We start from the raw sequence: 18,401 nt of genomic DNA, 5'->3' as shown, positions 1-18,401 counted from the left end.
GACCGCACAGAATCCCTGAGCCGCTCCATACAGAAAAGGTAACTCTCCTCTGGCAATTTTCTGCTGGGCTTTGACTGTGGACATAGTCATCCCACAGATGCTCACATGAACCAAAGGCAACATCTGAACTGTATGTGCTTGAGGTCTCTGCTGCCTTGATGAAAGGGAATACTTTCCACTAGGTAACAGGATGCTTGATCATCTTTCTGAGCTAAAAATCTTGACCCAGGGGAGCCTAGTAGCTTTTTCCATAAGAGGCTTGGGGAGGCTTCACTCTGGTAAACTTATCAGAGTATTGTTTTATTCCCCCTTCTCTTCTGTTCTCTTTTTAGCAACAGCATAAAGAAGACTCAGCCACCCCTTCCTGTTTCAAAGATTGATGACAGACTGGAGCAGTACACTCATGCCATTGAGGTAATACTCCACACCACATAGCTGAAGCCTTCTCTAGTCCGAGCTTCATGTAGCCTATACTTCCATGGGATGCTCCATCCTCTCACTATAGCACTTTCATTTTATCCCTGTAGACACTGCTTTAACCGCTACCTAAAATAGTACTAGAAGAGATGGTACCTACTGAATTTGCCATATGCCTACCAGTGCTCTTCATTTCAGTAGGAGAAGAGATCTTGTGCAGGTTTGAGCAGAGAAGAGACCTGCTTAAATGGCTTCTTACCAGCCTGCAGTGGTGCGGTGTCTTCGCTTATGCCTCCATGTCCCTACAGTGGGCATGGATAACCTTCTAGCTACTCTGTGTTTTCATTGGGCACTCGCGATTCTGTGAGTTAATGTATCAAGTGGGGAATGATAGCAATCTGACTTACCATAAGAACATTTATTTGCAGAAAAATCTCGGTGTCTAAAGCTTGATTTTGCTTGTTTCCCAGACATCTGCTAAGGCTCAGAAACCTGTCCGACAACCCTCCATTGACCTTCCTGCTGGTATGGTTGTTGCCAGCACGAAAAGCCTTTGGGAGACTGGAGAGGTTGCAGCTCAAGCTTCTCCTAAGTCACCAGCCTGTAAGGTAAGACTGCTAGACCTTCTGCACCATGAAGAAAAGAGTTCTTTCTCTTACCTTAGGACTCCTACCCACCCCTCTCCTGCATTTAGTGTCATAAGCTTTAGAAAGATACCTTATCCTGTTATATGACTGGTTGGGCTTATTGAAATGAATTCATTGCCTGTCTTACCTGGTAGTACTTTGGAGTCTTAACTCAAACTATGACATCAGAAGTAGTACATTTTAAGGGACAATATCAACAGAATACAATTCCTTCTCTTCTCTCCTTTATTGGGATGACACTAAAACTTTCAGTGTTCACTTCCTATTTTCAGCACCTGGCTAAAGCCTTCTCTGTACCTAGGATTAAGCTACAACTGGGCAAACCCCAGGGAAAGAAATTAATCTTATCCCTAATTGAAACAGGAATATACTCGCTATTAGACATGGTGGCTTCCAATAACTGCATAATTGGGAACTAACATGAATTGGAGTGCTAACAGCTCCTAATCTCAAGGAGGGAGGTAGTGTGACCTTGGAAAATGAGGAGGCTACTCTTTCACACCATTTCTAGTTGGATGTATCATCTGGCTCTGAGCTAGCATGGTTTTGCAAAACCAGGGTTGCAAATGTATGGAGACAAAAAAGAAAAAAAAGGATTGCTATGGAGTGAAATTCTTTGAATATTAGCAGTCATCCTAATAACACCATTCCCATGTCTTACAAAATTTATGCTTGGGCCTTGAACTCAGTACAATGTTAAAGTTAAACGCATGTTCACGATAGCTGAATAAAGGGAGGGATCTCATCATGGGCTATGGCATTTGGCCACTTCCTTGCCCAGCAGGACTGTGAGATCCTGCTGTCCATGCCCTTGATTTAAACTAGGCAGGTGACAGGAGTAAAAGTGGTGTTAATCAGTATTGATGGTTAAGGAAAGGCATCTTTGGTTTTCAGGACATTGTGGCTGGAGACATCGTGAGTAAACGAAGCCTTTGGGAACAGAAAGGTGGCCCAAAGCTCGAAGGCAATGCCAAGGTAAAATATTTGTTTTTCTTGGCATCTGTGCTTTCTAGTATAGAACAGAGAATTCTTCCTTGGGTGAGAGGGAACATGAAAAAAGGAAGAGGTCCATATGTTGGCAGGCAACATCGGTTTATGCCCCAAGGCAACCACAGGCCTAGGTCAAAGGGTTTCCTTCATAACAGTAACCTGCTGAGTCTTTCAGGACTATGAAGGGGGACAGGGCAGTAAGAAGGCACCTCGGGAGCTATTTTTTCTAAACTTCTTTCTATTCTAATAAGTGTCCCTACTAATGTAATGATTAGCCTAAGCCAAGATTTCAAATACTGTTCTGGTGTGTTTGCATCTGGATCCGACTCATAGCTCTGACTCTTTTTTAATAGCCTTTAAAGTTAAACAGTCTCTCTCTAGGGGAGAATAGTTAAAGACCTGGGTTTGGTTTCCTGTAAACTGCTATTGCTGGGCTGTTTGCCTTGTTCCGAGAAGAGTAGTGGCCTCTAGTGGTGCATGTACATAGCAAAAATTCATATTTACTGTCTCCTCTCCCACTCCTGGCCCCCCCCCCCCCCCCCGGCCCCCCCCCCCCCGGGTTGCAGATGATTACCTTGGTTCTGTAGGACTTTCAGCTGGAATACTGCCTTTGTTCTTGTTAGGCAAGCCTCCCCAACCATACCCTAAGCTACTTTGTAATATGGATGGATATGAGCCTTAAAGATGTCCATCTTAGCTGATGGTCCCAAAGTGATTAACCTCCTTTTTGTCTAAGGACAGATGTGGGTGGTGGTGAAGGTGAAGAGGCAAATGCAAACCAAGACAAATAGGAATCTGAACAAATATAGTGATGTCAGTGAGAACCTGGCTTGCTCCTCGGGTGTCGGTTAACTTGGCTCTCAATCCCTAACGTTTTTAGATGCCTTAATCATCTCTTAACCCTGGCAGAGGAGATGTGCATTTGAGGAAAGATGCTAACTCTCTTTTCTCCCTTTCAGAGCACTCCTGGCAAGAAGTACAAATTCATATCAACTGGACATGGCCAGTACAAGAAGGTGTTGATAGATGATGCAACAGAACAATAGTATGTCCAGAGTACTAATTAACCAGGTAGGTGGGACATTGCCTTTTGAGGTAGGAGAAACTCGGTCATACATTATGGGTAGCTAGAATAATTCTGTGCATTATAGGTGAAGAAGGGGGCCTAGTGGGTAGGAAGGTACCATGTAGTAGAGGTTGGGTTCCTACTTTTCAGTGAATATTCAGTGACTTTGTCTTGGGGACAGGAAGATGGTGGAATACGGGTAGTTCTTTCTAGAGGCTGCAGGGAGCAGGGTATCTGAGAACTTGCCTTGCTGACCAAAGTATTCATAAGGCAATGTTCTTTTCATTAACCCAAGGAAGAATCTGGCTTGGTCAGATAAGGTGTTCTCCAGTCCCATCTCTTGGGCCTAGATTTCTCACTCTTTGCAATGCAAGCACCGAACTGGGATTCACTGGTCAAGCACGTGGGAACTGGCAGCCCTCTTACCCATGTCCTTATAAAGCTTAATTCAGCGATTTCTGTGTGGGCAGTGAAAAGACTACACTGACTGCTGTGGCCTTCGGATTAGACCCATAGGGAGAAAAAATAACTCTTGAAAATGTGCATTGGCTCCTGATAAACCAGGCAGTGGAAGGGACTCTCTGTTCACACTGAAAGAAAGGATAGAGCTATCTTTTGTCACCAGTACAGTCAGTCTTGGAGCATCCCTCTTTCAAGAGCTTGTTGCTTAGGTTAATAAGATTGCTGTGTTATCTTAAGTGGATTACAGTAAAGGGCTCTAGTGGCAAGAAGGTGCTGGCATAGAGTGGTGTGATAGGGGCAGAGCAGTCTGAGTGCCAGACACTGTGTGCAGATAAAAACAGCATGTGACTTGTTTCCATAATAGCATTTATTTTTTCTCTAAGCTTTATATGTAGCTCTGTCTTCAGAAAACACTGTTTCTCTTCTTCCCTAGTTCAGTTGGGATTACATTCCCTGGCTCTCTCTTTAAACAAGTTCTCAAGTGTGCAGTATCTTTCTTTCCAGGATATGATGAGATAGAAAGCTCAGAAGGCCATCCTTGAGGACTTGCCATGTGTGTTGTTGTCTGGCAATGCAAACATAGGATATGGAGTCCTTCTGGCAACTTGATCCCCTCACCCTTATAACTGTCATCATTTCTAAAACCTGCCTCAACTTGTTTTGCTTTCAACATACCCCTTATCTCCGTTTATGCAGTCCCCTTTACTAGCTTTTACTTCTGTATACCAAGCCTGGCCTTGCTAAGTGTGGCTGTCCCATACAGTAAATCATACTAGGGTATACTCGCCCTATCTGAGTTTATACTGTTAGTAAAAGGGTGCCTTCCTCTCCAGCCATAGAAAAACAAGCTTTTTGTTTTTGTTTTGTTTTTTCCTGAGCCAGATTTAGGAGAGGCCTGCCAGTGGTAGGAAGCTAACCAACCCTCCTTGAAGGAAGGGTAGGTGACAGCTAGGCATTCCTTCAGATGAGAGCTGATACTCTGAATGACCATGGTGTGGTGCTGTTGTTGCCCCATTTGAATCTGAGCATGGATGCATTTTCTTCTGGCTACAAACAGCAAAAGAGTTTAAATAGGTAGTTGGCTTTACCTCCACTTTCACTTGCTTTGTTGGCTGGCTGTTGTGCCTTGAGATCCATCCAACTATTTTTCTTTTCTTCGTTCCCCATCATTCCAGTTTCGTTCACATTTCTACCTTATGGTCCAAGGAAGCATCCAGAACCCTATCATGTCACTTGTTAAGCACCTGAGGGCTTTCTATAAAGTGTTTAAATGCTGGATATTGAATGTTTCCCCATACTTTACCCCTTCTCACTTGCTTACGTCTCTTGCAGGCTAATGGAGTAAGTGGGTATTTCTAAGTGTTGGCTTAGAGTTTTGCTGACTGGATGCCACTGCTTCATGTACAGTTAAATCAGTGGCCCAAAAATACAATGAAGTAGCCTGAGAAATACTGTCATTGTCTTCTCCCTTTCACATGTCAGCCAACCCTGCTCAGAAAAATCTCAATGCACTGACTTACTGTGAAGTATCCTACCGTAATGCCATCTAAATTTCTTGTGCCGCCTACGTCTGTTATCTCACTTCTCTCCTTGTGCCAAGAACAAACCTAGCCTTACCCAGTGCATCTGCTTCTGGCTTTGACTTGCTCCCTCTCCTTTTATTGTAAGGCTAAGCAATTCAGTGTGACCTGCCTTAGTCTCCTTCTCATTAAGGAAATTGAGCTCCTGGTAAGCTAGGCTCCTGCTTATGCAGCAGGCTGTAAATGCAGTGAGGTGGGAGGCAAAGCAAGTGAACAAACTTATAAGCCACACTAAATGCAGAGCTCAGCAAGCACCTATTCTCTCCTCTCATATATGAGCTGCTTGTTCACTGCTTCACTGTTGCTATGGACAAAGTCATTTGAAACTCAACAATTCCTGAAATAACGTTCTTTTGCCAAACTGGCCTGTCCTCCCCACTGTAATAATCAGTAGTTTTGCTTGACAGCAATAATCCAGAATCCGTGAAAGGTAATTGAGGACCCCTGCATGTGCAAAACCAATGCTACAGTAGGGTTATTCTTACTATGCTGTAAATATATTCCTGTGGTATCTGTGTGTAGGTAGCAGGATTTTCTTTTTCTTTTTTTTTTTCTTTTTTTTTTTTTAAAGCAACTTTGTTTTGGCAACAGGAGGAGAGGGTACTATATACTAGCAAACAAAGGGACTGCCGTTGAACTCTTGACCACTGCTATAGGACTGCAAATAACTGACCTCACAAAGCAGCTATGCTGAAGCAAGCTAAATTTAAAAAGGGGAATGGGTTTTGGAATCCTTCCTACATGAAATTCTGTCTTGCTTGTCTTCAACCTTGTATTCCAAATTGGCATGCTATATAATATACATATGTGCATGTTTAAGTGGTATAAATCGGGGGTCGCCAACTTTTCAGTAGCAGCTAGACCCTCCCTTAGGTCCAAGGTGGTGGCAGCAGCAGCTGACAGAGGTGGCAGACTGGAGGAGGCAGCTGAGGAAGATGGCCTTTAGACGGTGCATTCTTGTACAAATGTGTTTGGCAGGCTGGATAAAATCTGTCTGGGCTGATCTGGCCTGTGGGCCCATAGTTTGCTCGCTCCTGGAATAAATTATTTATTTTTGTCATTTGAAATGGATGCACCTGTCCAGAAATACCTAGGACTCTGCTACAGAGTTTCTCTCTTGATAATCATAAACTAAGGCAGCTCCTTGTTGCCCACCAGTAACTCCTATTCAGCATCAGCACCTGACCATGGCTAATCCCTAAAGATGTTAATAGTCACCCCTGCGTATACTGGCTGCAAAATCATGCTCAATATCATGCAAGATGGAAGAAAATTTAATTTCCTAGAGAGGGCAACTTCTTTGTGCTGAATGAATTAAAGTAATTAATTAAACAGTTCATTCATTAATTTCTAAATGTATTATCTAGAGATTTTAAGTCTTGTCTAAACTGGACAGATTTGAATTATTCTAGAATAAAATAGTACAACTTCTTCTAATGCAGATACAATAATACTGGTTTAAAGGCGTTTTATGTGGGTAAGGTTCTTTCCCAAAGAGAAAAAGGAATAGGTTACTTCAGAACAAGGTGCTTTTATACTAGCCCACAGTAAGGGCAGTTATCTGTGTCCCTGCTAACAGTCGTACTGATAAGACTATGTATTGGTTACCAAAAAATGCGACCCTAAATGAAATCATTAGTTTCCTATTGATGCACAAGCCAGGCTTCAGGCACAGTTGTGCAGATATTTCTGAATTATGTGCAACTAAGAGGCTGACTTGGGAGTTTTTCCAGTTGCTACTCTATTTTCAAACTACTGAAAACCCAACCTTCTTTTCTTTTAGAGGACCCAAGGGAGTTGGATGCTATCTGAATCCCGTTGAAGTGCTGTGGAATTTGATTCTCAAAACTCCCTTGTGCACCTTCTAAAAACATCAGGCTAAATGCACAAAGTTGTTCACCAAAGGAAAATACCTCCATTCTCAGCCTAGATCAGGAAAGTCTTATCTGTAATAGCCTGTCCTTCCATGTGACTGGGACTTTAACTTGCTGCCAGTCTGTTTGGCAGAGCTGGTAAAAAGAAACCAACAATATAGTTTACAGAAAAATTTGCTACCTGCAGATTTTTTTGAAAAACTCATACATAGACTTCAGGGTTTTCTCTTCTTTCTTCCTTTTTTTTGCTCTGGGGAAAAAGATGGGGTGGTAGAAAAAGGATTAAAGAAGAGAATTGCATACTGAAACCCCCTGCAAATTTAATTTTGAAGACGAATTTTTCAGTTTAAATGTTTCTATCCAAAAAGTTTCCACAAAAGTAAAAATACTGCTTTTGAAATTCTACCTCCTCATTTTAAATGGAAAAACTCTCACTAGCTCTATCCTGTGCAAGGAACAGAAAGTAAACATGCCTATCAAATGTCCTTTTGGGGCTAAGCATGCCAATCCTACGTTAGCTATGCAGAAATATTCTTCCTTATGGCAACCACCTTCTCTGGGGAAGTTGAAATTCTTGAATGCTTGCTGTTTGAGCTCACTCTCTCTAGGCCTTGTGGCTATGGAGATGTAAACATTTAAAAGCAAAACAGCCCACAAAACAAACCCACCCCAAAATAGCCAGAAAAAATATTTGTTAATGATGCTTAAAATTCACAAAAGGAAAATAACACTTTTATAAAATCCAAATGGCTATGGACAAAAAGCCGTAGAAGAAATAGGAGTTGTTAAAGGAGCATCAGTTTTTTGGATTTGTCATTGTTTCCTACATTGCTAAGATCTGGCGCTTTTTTACCAAAAAATCCTAGGTCTTGCCAAGTTGTGCCTTGGCTATAGTACTCCAGTGATAGCTATAGTGCATTATTGTGGCTGGGTTAGGTTTGGGAGAAGGCTTAACTGCCCTGCCCTGGAAGATGTGATGTCTTCTGTGAAGGGAGTTCATGCCTGTCTCCTGCATTGCCCAGTGCGTGGAGCTGAACCGAGGCTGCTTGTAGAAGGCTACTTGCTCAAAGGGCGCCCCAAATGCATGGAGTATCCTTGTTGCTAAGCAGTCCATCTTAAGGCAGAATTGGGAACAGGTCCACTTGTTGCTGGTGGGCTATCCTGCTTGACCAACAGGAAGAATAGCATTGCAATCTATATCAGCTGGTCACTATAATGTGCCCTTCCTGTCAGCTGCCACCTGTGACCTTTCAGCCAAATTCCTGAAAAAATCAAAGGAGCTGCCATGTTTGAATAGACTAGCCTTCCTTGTAGTCCGGTATCTTGTCTAATAGTAGCTAATGCTAGATACCTTGGAGGGAGAAGGAGAGCACAGAGGAATTGCTACTGCAGATGAGACCCTATGTCCATCTGTTCAGCCATCTTCAGCTGAATTGGTGAAGGTGCGAGGAACTCTGCAGTAGGCAATTCTAGAAAAGACCTGACCCCAGAGGAAATGTTATCTTAATACCCAGTAGCTAGAGGCTAACTTACACCTTGAAGCATGAGGTTTCCATCCCATCAGGACCTTCTGCCTTTCATTGACTATAGATTATCTTGTTATCCCTTTCACTGTCTGGATTGGGTGCTTAGTGGGTAACAAATATTTAAGCCATCAGGAAAAATACAGGCTGGAACAGGCTTATGATGTACCTGAAAATGGCAACAGGAGGAAATACTGACCCTCTCTCCCTTTGGCTATAGCAGTGGCAAGGTGGAGCCGCTGTAGCTTGGAGTCTTGAGAATTCAGTCCCAGAATTCCCTGCCTGAACCCAAAATAACAGTGCCAAATAAATGACAGACTCTATAAGACATTGTGTGTGTGCAAGAGACTGCTTTTGGACAGCTCTGCAAACAACTTCTTTTAAGGAAGGCTTCAGTTCTGTAAGTGTGTGCACTTGCTTGCACACCCCTTGCCCTCTTTATGTATTGACCTATTTCTAGATGTCAAGACGTTCAACTGTGACTGGTGATGTGTTTGTCCATTCTGACATGCCCATGTAGGACCTGATTTCCACACGCTTGCTTCCAAAAGTGCTCAGTGCCTATCTTCTGAAAACCTGGCCCTTGAAGTATCTCAAGTTGGGCATCCAAAAACTGAAGTACACAATTGCTAGTCCCTCCTATATTCTTCCTCAACAGGTGCTACTCAAAAGCATTTGGAACTGAAACTATCTCTAAACATTAGAAGAAAGGGCTCCCTATACTCCATAACCTAATATTTACTTGGAAGCAGACCTTGTTTGAAAACTAATGAAAAGCAGCTTTCTGGACTCGCTAGTAGTAGAGCAGCATGCAACATAGCTCCATTCTGCCCCCTGACTATGCTCGACATGAAGGGAATTAATTTCTCTCTCTCTTTCCAAGCGAGCAGGAATTGAAGCCCTCATTAGCTGCTTCATTGAAGAAGCAATAAACTCAGTGGTTCAGGAGCTGTACTTTTAACAAGCTGGAACTACAGCCCAGGAGAAGACAACTTTTACAATTAATGTAGTGCAGAGATCTGCATTGCCACAACCTATCCTGTTTCCAGACTAGTGCCTCCTGTAATGCTGTAAGAAAAATTCCTAAGATTCCATCTCCTTCCTATAGGTAAATTTAAATGTTACTATGTGGCTGGGTTTTTTTTCTGCAGGTCTCTTCACTGCTTTCCTTTTGGTCTCTGGTCTTCATGTATGTGTCATTCTATTCTTTGTGGGTTCAGAACCCACAGTGGTGGAAGTTAAGTGCATTTCATATATGTATAACTCTAGGTATGCAGACATGGTAACCCCTAAAACCCTCAGGATAAAGTTGCTGGGTGTGAAAGATTTTATTTATTTCTTGCACGTGGCTCCATTCAGCAGAGAAGCCTGGTTTATAAGAGGCTTTCCTGTGCAGAGCTTGCCCTGAATCCTGGAGGACCCGCATGAGGGAGGGGTGAAGCGTATTAGTTGCCACGGTGGAGTTCAGCTGGCTTCAGTTTATCTGCCACCCTGATGCAGTCCTGTTAAAGTTTTTGGGGTCTTCCTCGGGTGGCTTGCGGTGGAGCAGGCTTAGCTCGAACACGGTGGTGATCCTTGTCATTGGTTTGGAAGCCAGCTCCTTCAACTTCCGGGCGTCAAAGCGTGGTCTGTGAAGAAGAAGAGGCAAGTGGCACCGGAATGGAAATCCCACTACCTTCCTCACCCCTTTGTCTTTATCTTGCTGCTTTCTCATCTTGCTTGTTGTCATCTGATATAATATGGCATCCCACATCCTGGTGGCCCTTGGTTTAACGAGCCTGTCTTGGCTGGTGCTCCCTTGAGAGAGGTCTGACTTCTTTTTTCCTTCTTCCTCCTGTTTAGGCATGGCTGGCTCAGGTTCGGGGAACTTGGGCTCCTCTGGTTCCACTATCAAGTGCTTCTTGAGGCGAGACCAGCCTCTGAGACCAACTCTAGGAGGCTTAGACTTATCCACAGATGGTAGTGTCGGCTCAGCTTTGGGGAGAGGGCCAGCACTGGAAAAGGCCGCAGTGGGCTGTGGTGGAATGATGTGCTCCTCCTTTGCTTCTGTGGAGGAAACCCTGGTGGTGTCACTTGTCATCACGGGCACTGGGGTGTCTTGCTTCTGAGCTGCACTGGAAGGCGGTGGCTTTAGACTCTCACTGTGCGTCTCGTGGGGTTTGGACGCCTGCTCCGTTTTAGATTTTTCCATGTCACTTTTGGGAGTTGCAGGTCTCTTGCATTGGGCATCTGGGGTCTTAGCCCTGGGGGAACTGTCCCCACCGGGCTCTTTAGGAGTTGCAGGCCTGGGGGCTTGGTAGGGGAGCTCTACTGTCACAGAAGGAAGGATGGAGGGCTCTGACTTGGGAGTGGCAGTTTGAGCCTCACCAGTGTTGAGAGAGACTGGTGTCTGTCCTGAGTGGCTTGTCTCTGGAGGGGTGGGCAAAGGCCTCTGCATCTCATCGCTGAGGGGTTTAGGGACCTGGTCTGAGAGAGGAGTCTTAGGCCTGGGTGACGGTACGCTATGGAAATACGTGTGCACTTTGCTGACGTGGGCAACCTCCACTGGAGCTTCTGTGATGACAGGTGTGACAGAGACAGGAGGCTCGGGGAAAACAAATACAGAATGTGTCTGGGGATGGGGAAGCTGGCTGGGCATGACTGACTCTGGAGTACCTTGCCTGTGCACTGGGGATGGTGCCGGGGAGACCGTGAGCTTCAGATGTTCAGAGATGCTTCTTTGCTCCGTTACCGTGAACGTGAAGGGCTTGCTCTTCAGGAAAGGCGTTGGGACATGGTGGATGATGGGCTTGATCGAAAAGCGGGGAGGGAGGTTGATGGTGAGGTGGGTTGAAGTTTCTGGGGTCTTTACCAGGGAGGAGCGGTCACTGTGCTCTAGGTCTGGGCTGGCTTCGCTCACTGGGGAGAGACTAGACCGGAACAACTTGGCTTGCTGTGGACCTAAGGTTGCTTTCTTTGCAGCTTTCTTCAAGAGTCTCTGGAGCCTAAGGTTGTCTTTCCCAGGCTTAGGTAGTATGGGTGGAGGTGGAGTCTGTGGGTGAAGTGAAGCTCGTTCATGAGGTGGTGTTACAGTGATCAGCATTTTAATCCCCTGGAAAAAAAAGTACAAAATTTTTATTTTTGGCAACCATCTGCTTAACTTTGTAGTGTTGTGCTGTCTGGGCCTGCCACTGGGATCAGGAAAATGGTGGCAAGCTTCAAGCTGTTGTCTACAAGGCCTCCAAGTCCCAAAGCCCTGAAGTATCTTAGCTGGGCTTGAAAGCAATGCTTTTATTCCACAGAGGGAGGAACAATGCAGTCCTTTCACACCCTATCCTCTCAAGCTGTCTACATTGCTTTTAGTGAACATGTATACGTATCATGAAGATGCAGCAGAAGAATATGAATGGTCTGCCATTTAGGACTGAGATTCAGGATTTGAGATGTATTGACGGGAAGAATATTAGAAGCCTGCTGAGTCAGCTTGCCCGGCAGGAGAGCTGGTTAGAAACCAGAATTTTCATGCTCTAGGAATTTCTGATGGGCTGAGATTTGTTTTTTGTTCAGATCTGGAACAACAAAAGTTGAAACTTCAGAATATCTGCCGAATGAGAATTCAAAACGTCTTTATACTCGTATTTGATAAAGGAGCAATGTCAATATGAATGTAGAACAAAATGCTTTGACTTTTTCCCTTATTATAGCTGGCGAAACTGACACATCCCTGTGAAAGCTGGAATGTTTTCAACAAAATGCATTTTCCAGTGCAAAACGGCCTTGTCAGACTTGTTTGAATAGTTCTATGTGGTAGTTCTTTGCCTCGAGCACTAAACTGCTTCTTCATTCTTACTTCCACAGTCCTTCAAGATAAATTAAGTAATTGCATTTACCTCTAGATTAAAAAATAAGCAATTCTGTTTAATCAGCAGCCAAATCTGACCCCTGGATCTGAGCTGTCTGAGATCTTGATCTGAACTTTGCAGCCAAACGTTTCCCCTTGGAGCACATCCAGTCACTTGTACAGCTTAGTGCATAACCTTCACCCCTTGACTTCTTCTCATTTACTATCCTACTCTGCAGTGTCTGTATTGACCACCATGTCTAGAAACAAAGCTTGCCCTTTATAAGGAGTCAGGGCTGATTAGAATAGGGGTTTCCAGGACAAGGGGCTGCAAGAACAGTGATGCATGATAAGTCTGAGGTACAGCATCTGGAGTCTCCCAGCCTTGGGTGGGTAGGGAGTGAGAGTTACCACCTGGCTTATTTCATCCATCCGTCCCTAGCACAAACCTTCTGTTCCCAAGTGCCACTGATCAAACCTTGCCTCTAGCTATCACTGTGCTCTTAACATGCTGATCTGGCTTGGCTAAGAAGTGTAGCACAAATCCATGAATCCTTCAGTTCCCAGTGCTGGGTAGTATCAGGTGTCCTGAAAGAAGTGCGGAGAGGGGAGTGAGGATAGGAGAGTGTGCTGGGACTATCAATTGACATCCTTTGATATCTGCTATTCTAGCTTGTGCTGTGGGGTCCTAATGTTGTTGATCCCAGTCCTCAAGGGAGGAGGAAGGTGAGATGTATTTTGTATCAATATCCTTAGAGTTTGTCATCTTTACTGATTCAGTGCCCTTTGCGTAGAACAGATGTCTTCATTCAAGTGCACAATGGTATAAAGTGTTGTAGGACCGGTACTTTGTTTGCTTTTTTTGCTACAGACATATCTTCAAAGCTGTTCTTAGAGGGGAGAGGTAGAAAGGGGATGCTGTAGTTCTTTCTGCTAGATTTTTTTCTGTGTAGCTGGTGCAGCCCTGGGTGCCACTTCTGGGGTGCCTAGGTTCAATGTGTGTTGTTTTTTTTTTTTTGTTTTGTTTTGTTTTGTTTTTTTTCCCTTTGCCTGCAAATGTAGAAAATCTCATAGCACTTTTGGAGAGAGCCTTGAAATGGGGTGAATATAAGTTTGATGCCAAGAGTTGGATGTTCTAAGCTGCTCAACGGCTTCATTTAAAGCAAAGGCCAGCATTAGGCCTAATTCTGTTCTAGGAGCTGTTCTTGGGCATTAGACTTTACTGACCTACAGATGGCTATAAGATCCTCTCCTCACCAGATGAACAGCTCTGGGGGCACCCCCCTGAGCTCGCTCTCAGATCACATTGGAGAGGCACCCCTAGCACCTTCGGACACATGTTATAGATTTATCTCTGATAGGCTTCATGTAAAGCTAGGTTTGTCTCTCCAGGAGGGGGCTTGCATCCATTTAATTAGATCAGTATAGTCCACCACTGGCACCCTACTGGTCTAAACAAAATGCTGTTTACATATAGGCAGTGGATGGGGCAGATGAGATTGGGAGGATACGTTTTCAACATTAGCCGTGCTTGTTCACAGGAATATGGTGTATAATTGTGGCCCCTCAATCTTTTTTTTTAAATATATAACTCAAACTGGAGCAGGTACAGAGAAGGGATACCAAAGGGTGATCTGGGGAAGGGAGAACCTATCGAGATAAAAAAATGAAAAGAGCTTGGCTTATTTAGTTATAGAAGAACAACTTTGTCATTTAGCTCAACATCTTGGTGCAAGATCAAATGGGTATAAACTGGTCATGAATGAATATAGGCTTGAAATAAAGAGGTTTCTAACCACGCAAATAAAGTTCTGGAGCAACATCCATGAGAGAAGTGGGGACGCGCACCCTAATGTGGTGAAGTGAAGCTGGATCAGCCTATGAAAGGATTATATAAGTGGTTGCCTGGCAGAGCAGGGCGCGAGGTTGTGACTCGAGTGGTTCCTTCCAGTCCTATGTTCAGAAATCCTACACCTCACGCTATTGGAGGACAAGGAACCACGACCAATACCAGAATATCTATCTTTTTATTTGTTTTTAATCTCCTCCCATCAAAACAATGAGCTCCTATACGTATTCAGGAAGGCTTAACAGAGTCGGCTGGAGCATGGTAATGCTTTAATTACAGTGCCCAGCCGCCACTTTTCAGTGCAGGATCACTGATGCATGTGATGTTCTCGGCGCTTTAATTAGAGCAGCTCTCTGAGCCACTCTATTTCGAGTGCCTCACTCCTGGAGCACGTCTATAAATGCCCAGTATGTCTAAGATTGATCAGAACTGCAGCCTTCTGCAAGTTCTTGCAATTGTCCCAAGACCACTTCAGTCTAATCACTTGTACTAGTTGAAGTAGTATCTGTTAACTTTCTGTTTTTTCTTTTACAGCTGAGCTTGGTACTAGCTCGATGCAACCCTCTGCTGATTGTATCTTCTGCTACGAGGGAGATAACCTAAGGATGTTTTTCTCCTGCTCTTCCTCCTCCTCCCAGGCAGGTGACTTCAGGCTGTTTTGGAGCAGACAGTCTCCTCCTGGGTGGGAGTGTTGCCCCAAGATGCTTTTAGTTGGATGAAAGGAATAAGATCAGCTGGCAAAATTGATCCATGTTTTAAATTTTCTATATGGTTCTCTTTGGCTGTTTTGTATTTGGCTCCTCTGGGCCCTTCTGTTTCCATGCTGGGGACTGGAGACTTCCTTTGGCATCCTTTAATCTTTTGAATGTATGGAGAGAATGCTCTACTAATTGGCCAAACCTAGTTGGGGGTGTCCTGGTAACCACGAAGAAAGCTGAGTTATTCAAGCCATTTAGGTTGGGGAGGGAGGAAGCTAAACAAAAATTAATGCTTGAAGAAGAGCAGTGGCATACTGGAATTTAGAGATGCTTTTCACCCATCAGACCCCTACTGCTGTGTAGCCCCAGCGGTTTTGGAAATGCTGACCTATATCAATGGTATCCTAGAACCATCTGTCATCTTCAGGCTAAGGGAACCTAACCCCTGTTGTTTTTGCCATAGCTGTACCTGGGCCACTTCTGCTTTTGAAGTTTAGTAAGTTGCAGAGGGAATCCTTGCCCTTCTCCTTTCCATGGAGGACAAGGCTAAATTAGTCTAGTCCAGTCCAGGTTTTCTCAGTTTCCAGATGCAGACCATCCTTTCACCAACCAGTTACAGGTACAAAACTTTCTGGACTCTGTCCATGTGAACAGTGGCCACTCAGAGCTGTGGTTTAATTTTTTTTTTATGAAGTATTTCTTGGTTTTTGGTCCCTACTGATGAGTTGAGGTTTCCTTTTCCAATTGGCTTATGCTTGATGGCTTTTTTTTTTTTTTTTTTTTAAGTTTAGTTTAATGCTCCAGAGGAGCTGTGTCAAAAGTCCCTATGGAACTTCAAATCCAGGTGTACTAAAAAGTCTTATTCTATGTTTGTTTGTGGGCTGAGGTGATATGTGCATCTGGGAAACCCTCAACTCTTCTAATTCTCTTTTGCTTGATCCTTGAAGGTGTCTAGATAAAAGGTTGTTCTGGTGCCTTTTTTTTTTGTGGGGAGGTGGGAGCTTTCTATATGTACTGGAGAGACCTCTGGAGGACTAAAACTCAAATATTTGAGAGAGTCACCAGGATTTGGCTTGCTCCCAGTCCTTGCAAATTTAACTTGCATTTTGCAAACCCCTTCATGTCTTCTACTACACAGTATTAGCACATCCTCAGTTCTCCTGTTAACATTCTTCCCCCATGCAAAGGGCTGGCCACCAACATACACTTGCAACTGGCTTTTGTTCTCCTTAGAAGGGGCTCTCTGTCTCAGGGGCCTGCTTCTCTCCATTTTTTCCCTTCTTCCCTCAGTTTGCTTTCTGCTTTAATTTACTGCGTGTCTGGATTTATTTTTTTTTGTAAGCAATTAATAAAACTTCTTAAGAAGATATTGTAACAGTTATGGCTCTGAGGCTTTTTACTTGTGTTCTGACTTGTGCGACAAAATCATACATTTCCAGACTCTTGATCCTCCCTCTTTAAGGAATGTGTTTTGGGAGTAAAATTTTCTCTAGGCTGTTTGAAATGAAGAAAGGGCTAGAGCTCACCAGGTGCTGGGCAGATTAAAAAGATTTTACTGTTTTGAACTGTTTGATAGAGATGTTCCATTCCGCTTGCAATGGGGAAACTAGTGAGTAACTTGCACTCAATTGCTTTATCAGACCCACTACAGTAGGTGGACAAAAGTCTGTGAGTAACCTGGAGAACAACTTTTCCCCAAAAAAGCAGTTGCTGCAATGGAGCAGAATTAATGAGCTTACTCTATCAGTAAAGCTAACAAAGTCAGATTTCTTTTGGTTGAGATTTGAAAGCTTTGTCCAGTGGTGTCCTCCACCTCTTGGTACATTTGAGACCAAGCAGTTTGCTGTTTGCTACAGGTGTCTTGCTTCACAGGAAGCTGATGCACTTATAAAGGAGAGGATGGAGATGAGTATATGTGCTAGCTGCTGCTATTTGGAACCATTTGATGACAATACTGGCAAACCTATTGCAAAGGTCCAATGAGCCTCCTTGCCTGGTGCCTTCCTGGCTGTTTCCAAAACCAGTCCTTCATATTTGCAAGCAGAAGCCATGCATATCTATGCTCTTCGGTGGTGTTTGGAAAACTAAGGGCACCCTGTTCTTGTTGGAAATACCTCCTTACAAATTTTAAACAAGAAGTCTTTTCATTACTGCCTCTGCATCTTGCTTGTGATGGAAGATGAATGACATCTCACAACCACCATGCTAATTTCAAGATCTGCTGGAGAGGGCTTCTTTTCTTGGCACTATAAATGACCTGATGATCCAGAATAAACATTTTCTTTCTTGACTGGGACAGGATGTTGGGTTCAGACCAGAGTAGCAATGACATTCTCCAAATGGTTTCCTTGCCTGCATGAAGGATGTTTATGGTCTCCTATGTAATCTTGGTGAACAAACATATCAATCGCATATTGACAGGTTTAGTTGAGGTCAGTCAATGAATGGACTCGAGAATTTAGCTTTTCTTTTGCCTCTGCACCAGAATTTGAGGCATGTTGGCTGATAGGAAGGGCAGAAACTTGGTTTGCTCATGCAGGAGTGTCAAATGTATGACCCATGGGGCAGATCTGGTCTACAGAGCCAATCATAGAAAATTAGGGTTGGAGGGGACCTCAGGAGGTCATCTAGTTCAACCTTCTGCTCAAAGCTGGACCATCCCCAACTAGATCATCCCAGCCAATGTTTTGTCTGGCCGGTTCTTAAAAACCTGTAAGAATGGAGATTCTGCAACTTCTCTGGGTAGCCTGTTTCAGTGCTTTACCCCACCTAGTGAGAGAGGTTTTTCATAATATCTAACCTAAACTTCCCTTGCTGCAACTTTAGACCATTGCTCCTTGTTCTGTCATTTGCCACCACTGAGAACAGTCTAGCTCCATCCTCTTTTTTTGGAACCACCCGTCAGGTAATTGAAGGCTGCTATTAAATCCCTCCTCAGTCTTTTCTTCTCCAGACAGAAAAACAAGCCCAGGCCTTTTGGTCAGCTCAGCTGCTGGTAGACCAGGGAATTTGGGGATGAGACCAGTGGCGGTAGGGGCCTGCTGTAGAATATGGGAGGGTGGAAGTTGCTGTCCTATGCAAGCTCATTTCAGCTTTCATGTCTCTGTATTTACTGCTTTAGGGCTAGATTATGATTTGGAGAGCTATTGCTCTGTGAATTGCCCACTGTTCCTGGTTGAATAATGGTGACACAATGTGGTATTTGCTTGTCTGTTTCATAAAAATACCAACTTCTCCCTATCTAACTAGGTCAGCAGTCAGAAAAGCTTTTAAGGCTGCAAGCTGACCCAGTTTGGGTTAGAAGTGGGTGCTAGCACCTAGGTGTTGCTGCCTCTTTCACAGTGGCAGCACAAGGAAAGTGCCCACAGCTGCCTCTTCTCTGTTGGAGGCAGAGGAAAGTGATTTCTGCCAAAGCCCAATGACAATAAAGCCACGTGTCTGCAGGCTGGATCAAATGGTTCCAGTGGCTGGAGGC

At 44.0% G+C, this 18,401-nt stretch overlaps 2 protein-coding genes across 3 annotated transcripts in view; one reads left to right on the top strand and one right to left on the bottom strand.

The window, feature by feature from the left end:
- Positions 1-16,297, top strand: part of LSP1 (lymphocyte specific protein 1) — an 83,890-nt gene extending 67,593 nt beyond the window's left edge. For both annotated transcript variants that reach the window (XM_006033651.3, XM_006033652.3), the window contains exons 6-11: positions 1-38; positions 333-414; positions 888-1,025; positions 1,959-2,039; positions 3,014-3,125; positions 14,763-16,297. The exon at positions 1-38 is cut by the window's left edge and continues 30 nt beyond it. In XM_006033651.3, the coding sequence (XP_006033713.1) occupies positions 1-38; positions 333-414; positions 888-1,025; positions 1,959-2,039; positions 3,014-3,100 (426 nt within the window). In that variant the 3' untranslated portion in view covers positions 3,101-3,125; positions 14,763-16,297. The remainder of the gene's footprint in view (positions 39-332; positions 415-887; positions 1,026-1,958; positions 2,040-3,013; positions 3,126-14,762) is intronic.
- LOC102380202 (proline-rich protein 33-like) overlaps positions 3,940-18,401 on the bottom strand; it is a 30,286-nt gene continuing 15,824 nt past the window's right edge. The window contains exon 2 of the mRNA XM_006033653.3: positions 3,940-11,650. Coding sequence (XP_006033715.1) covers positions 10,034-11,641 — 1,608 coding nt within the window. The 5' untranslated portion in view covers positions 11,642-11,650 and the 3' untranslated portion in view covers positions 3,940-10,033. The remainder of the gene's footprint in view (positions 11,651-18,401) is intronic.

This window comes from Alligator sinensis, unplaced genomic scaffold, assembly GCF_000455745.1.
Source record: "Alligator sinensis unplaced genomic scaffold, ASM45574v1 scaffold1299_1, whole genome shotgun sequence".
Taxonomy (NCBI): Eukaryota; Metazoa; Chordata; order Crocodylia; family Alligatoridae; genus Alligator; species Alligator sinensis.
Note: the sequence above shows the minus strand (reverse complement) of the source record. Positions and strands in the feature narration are given on the sequence as shown.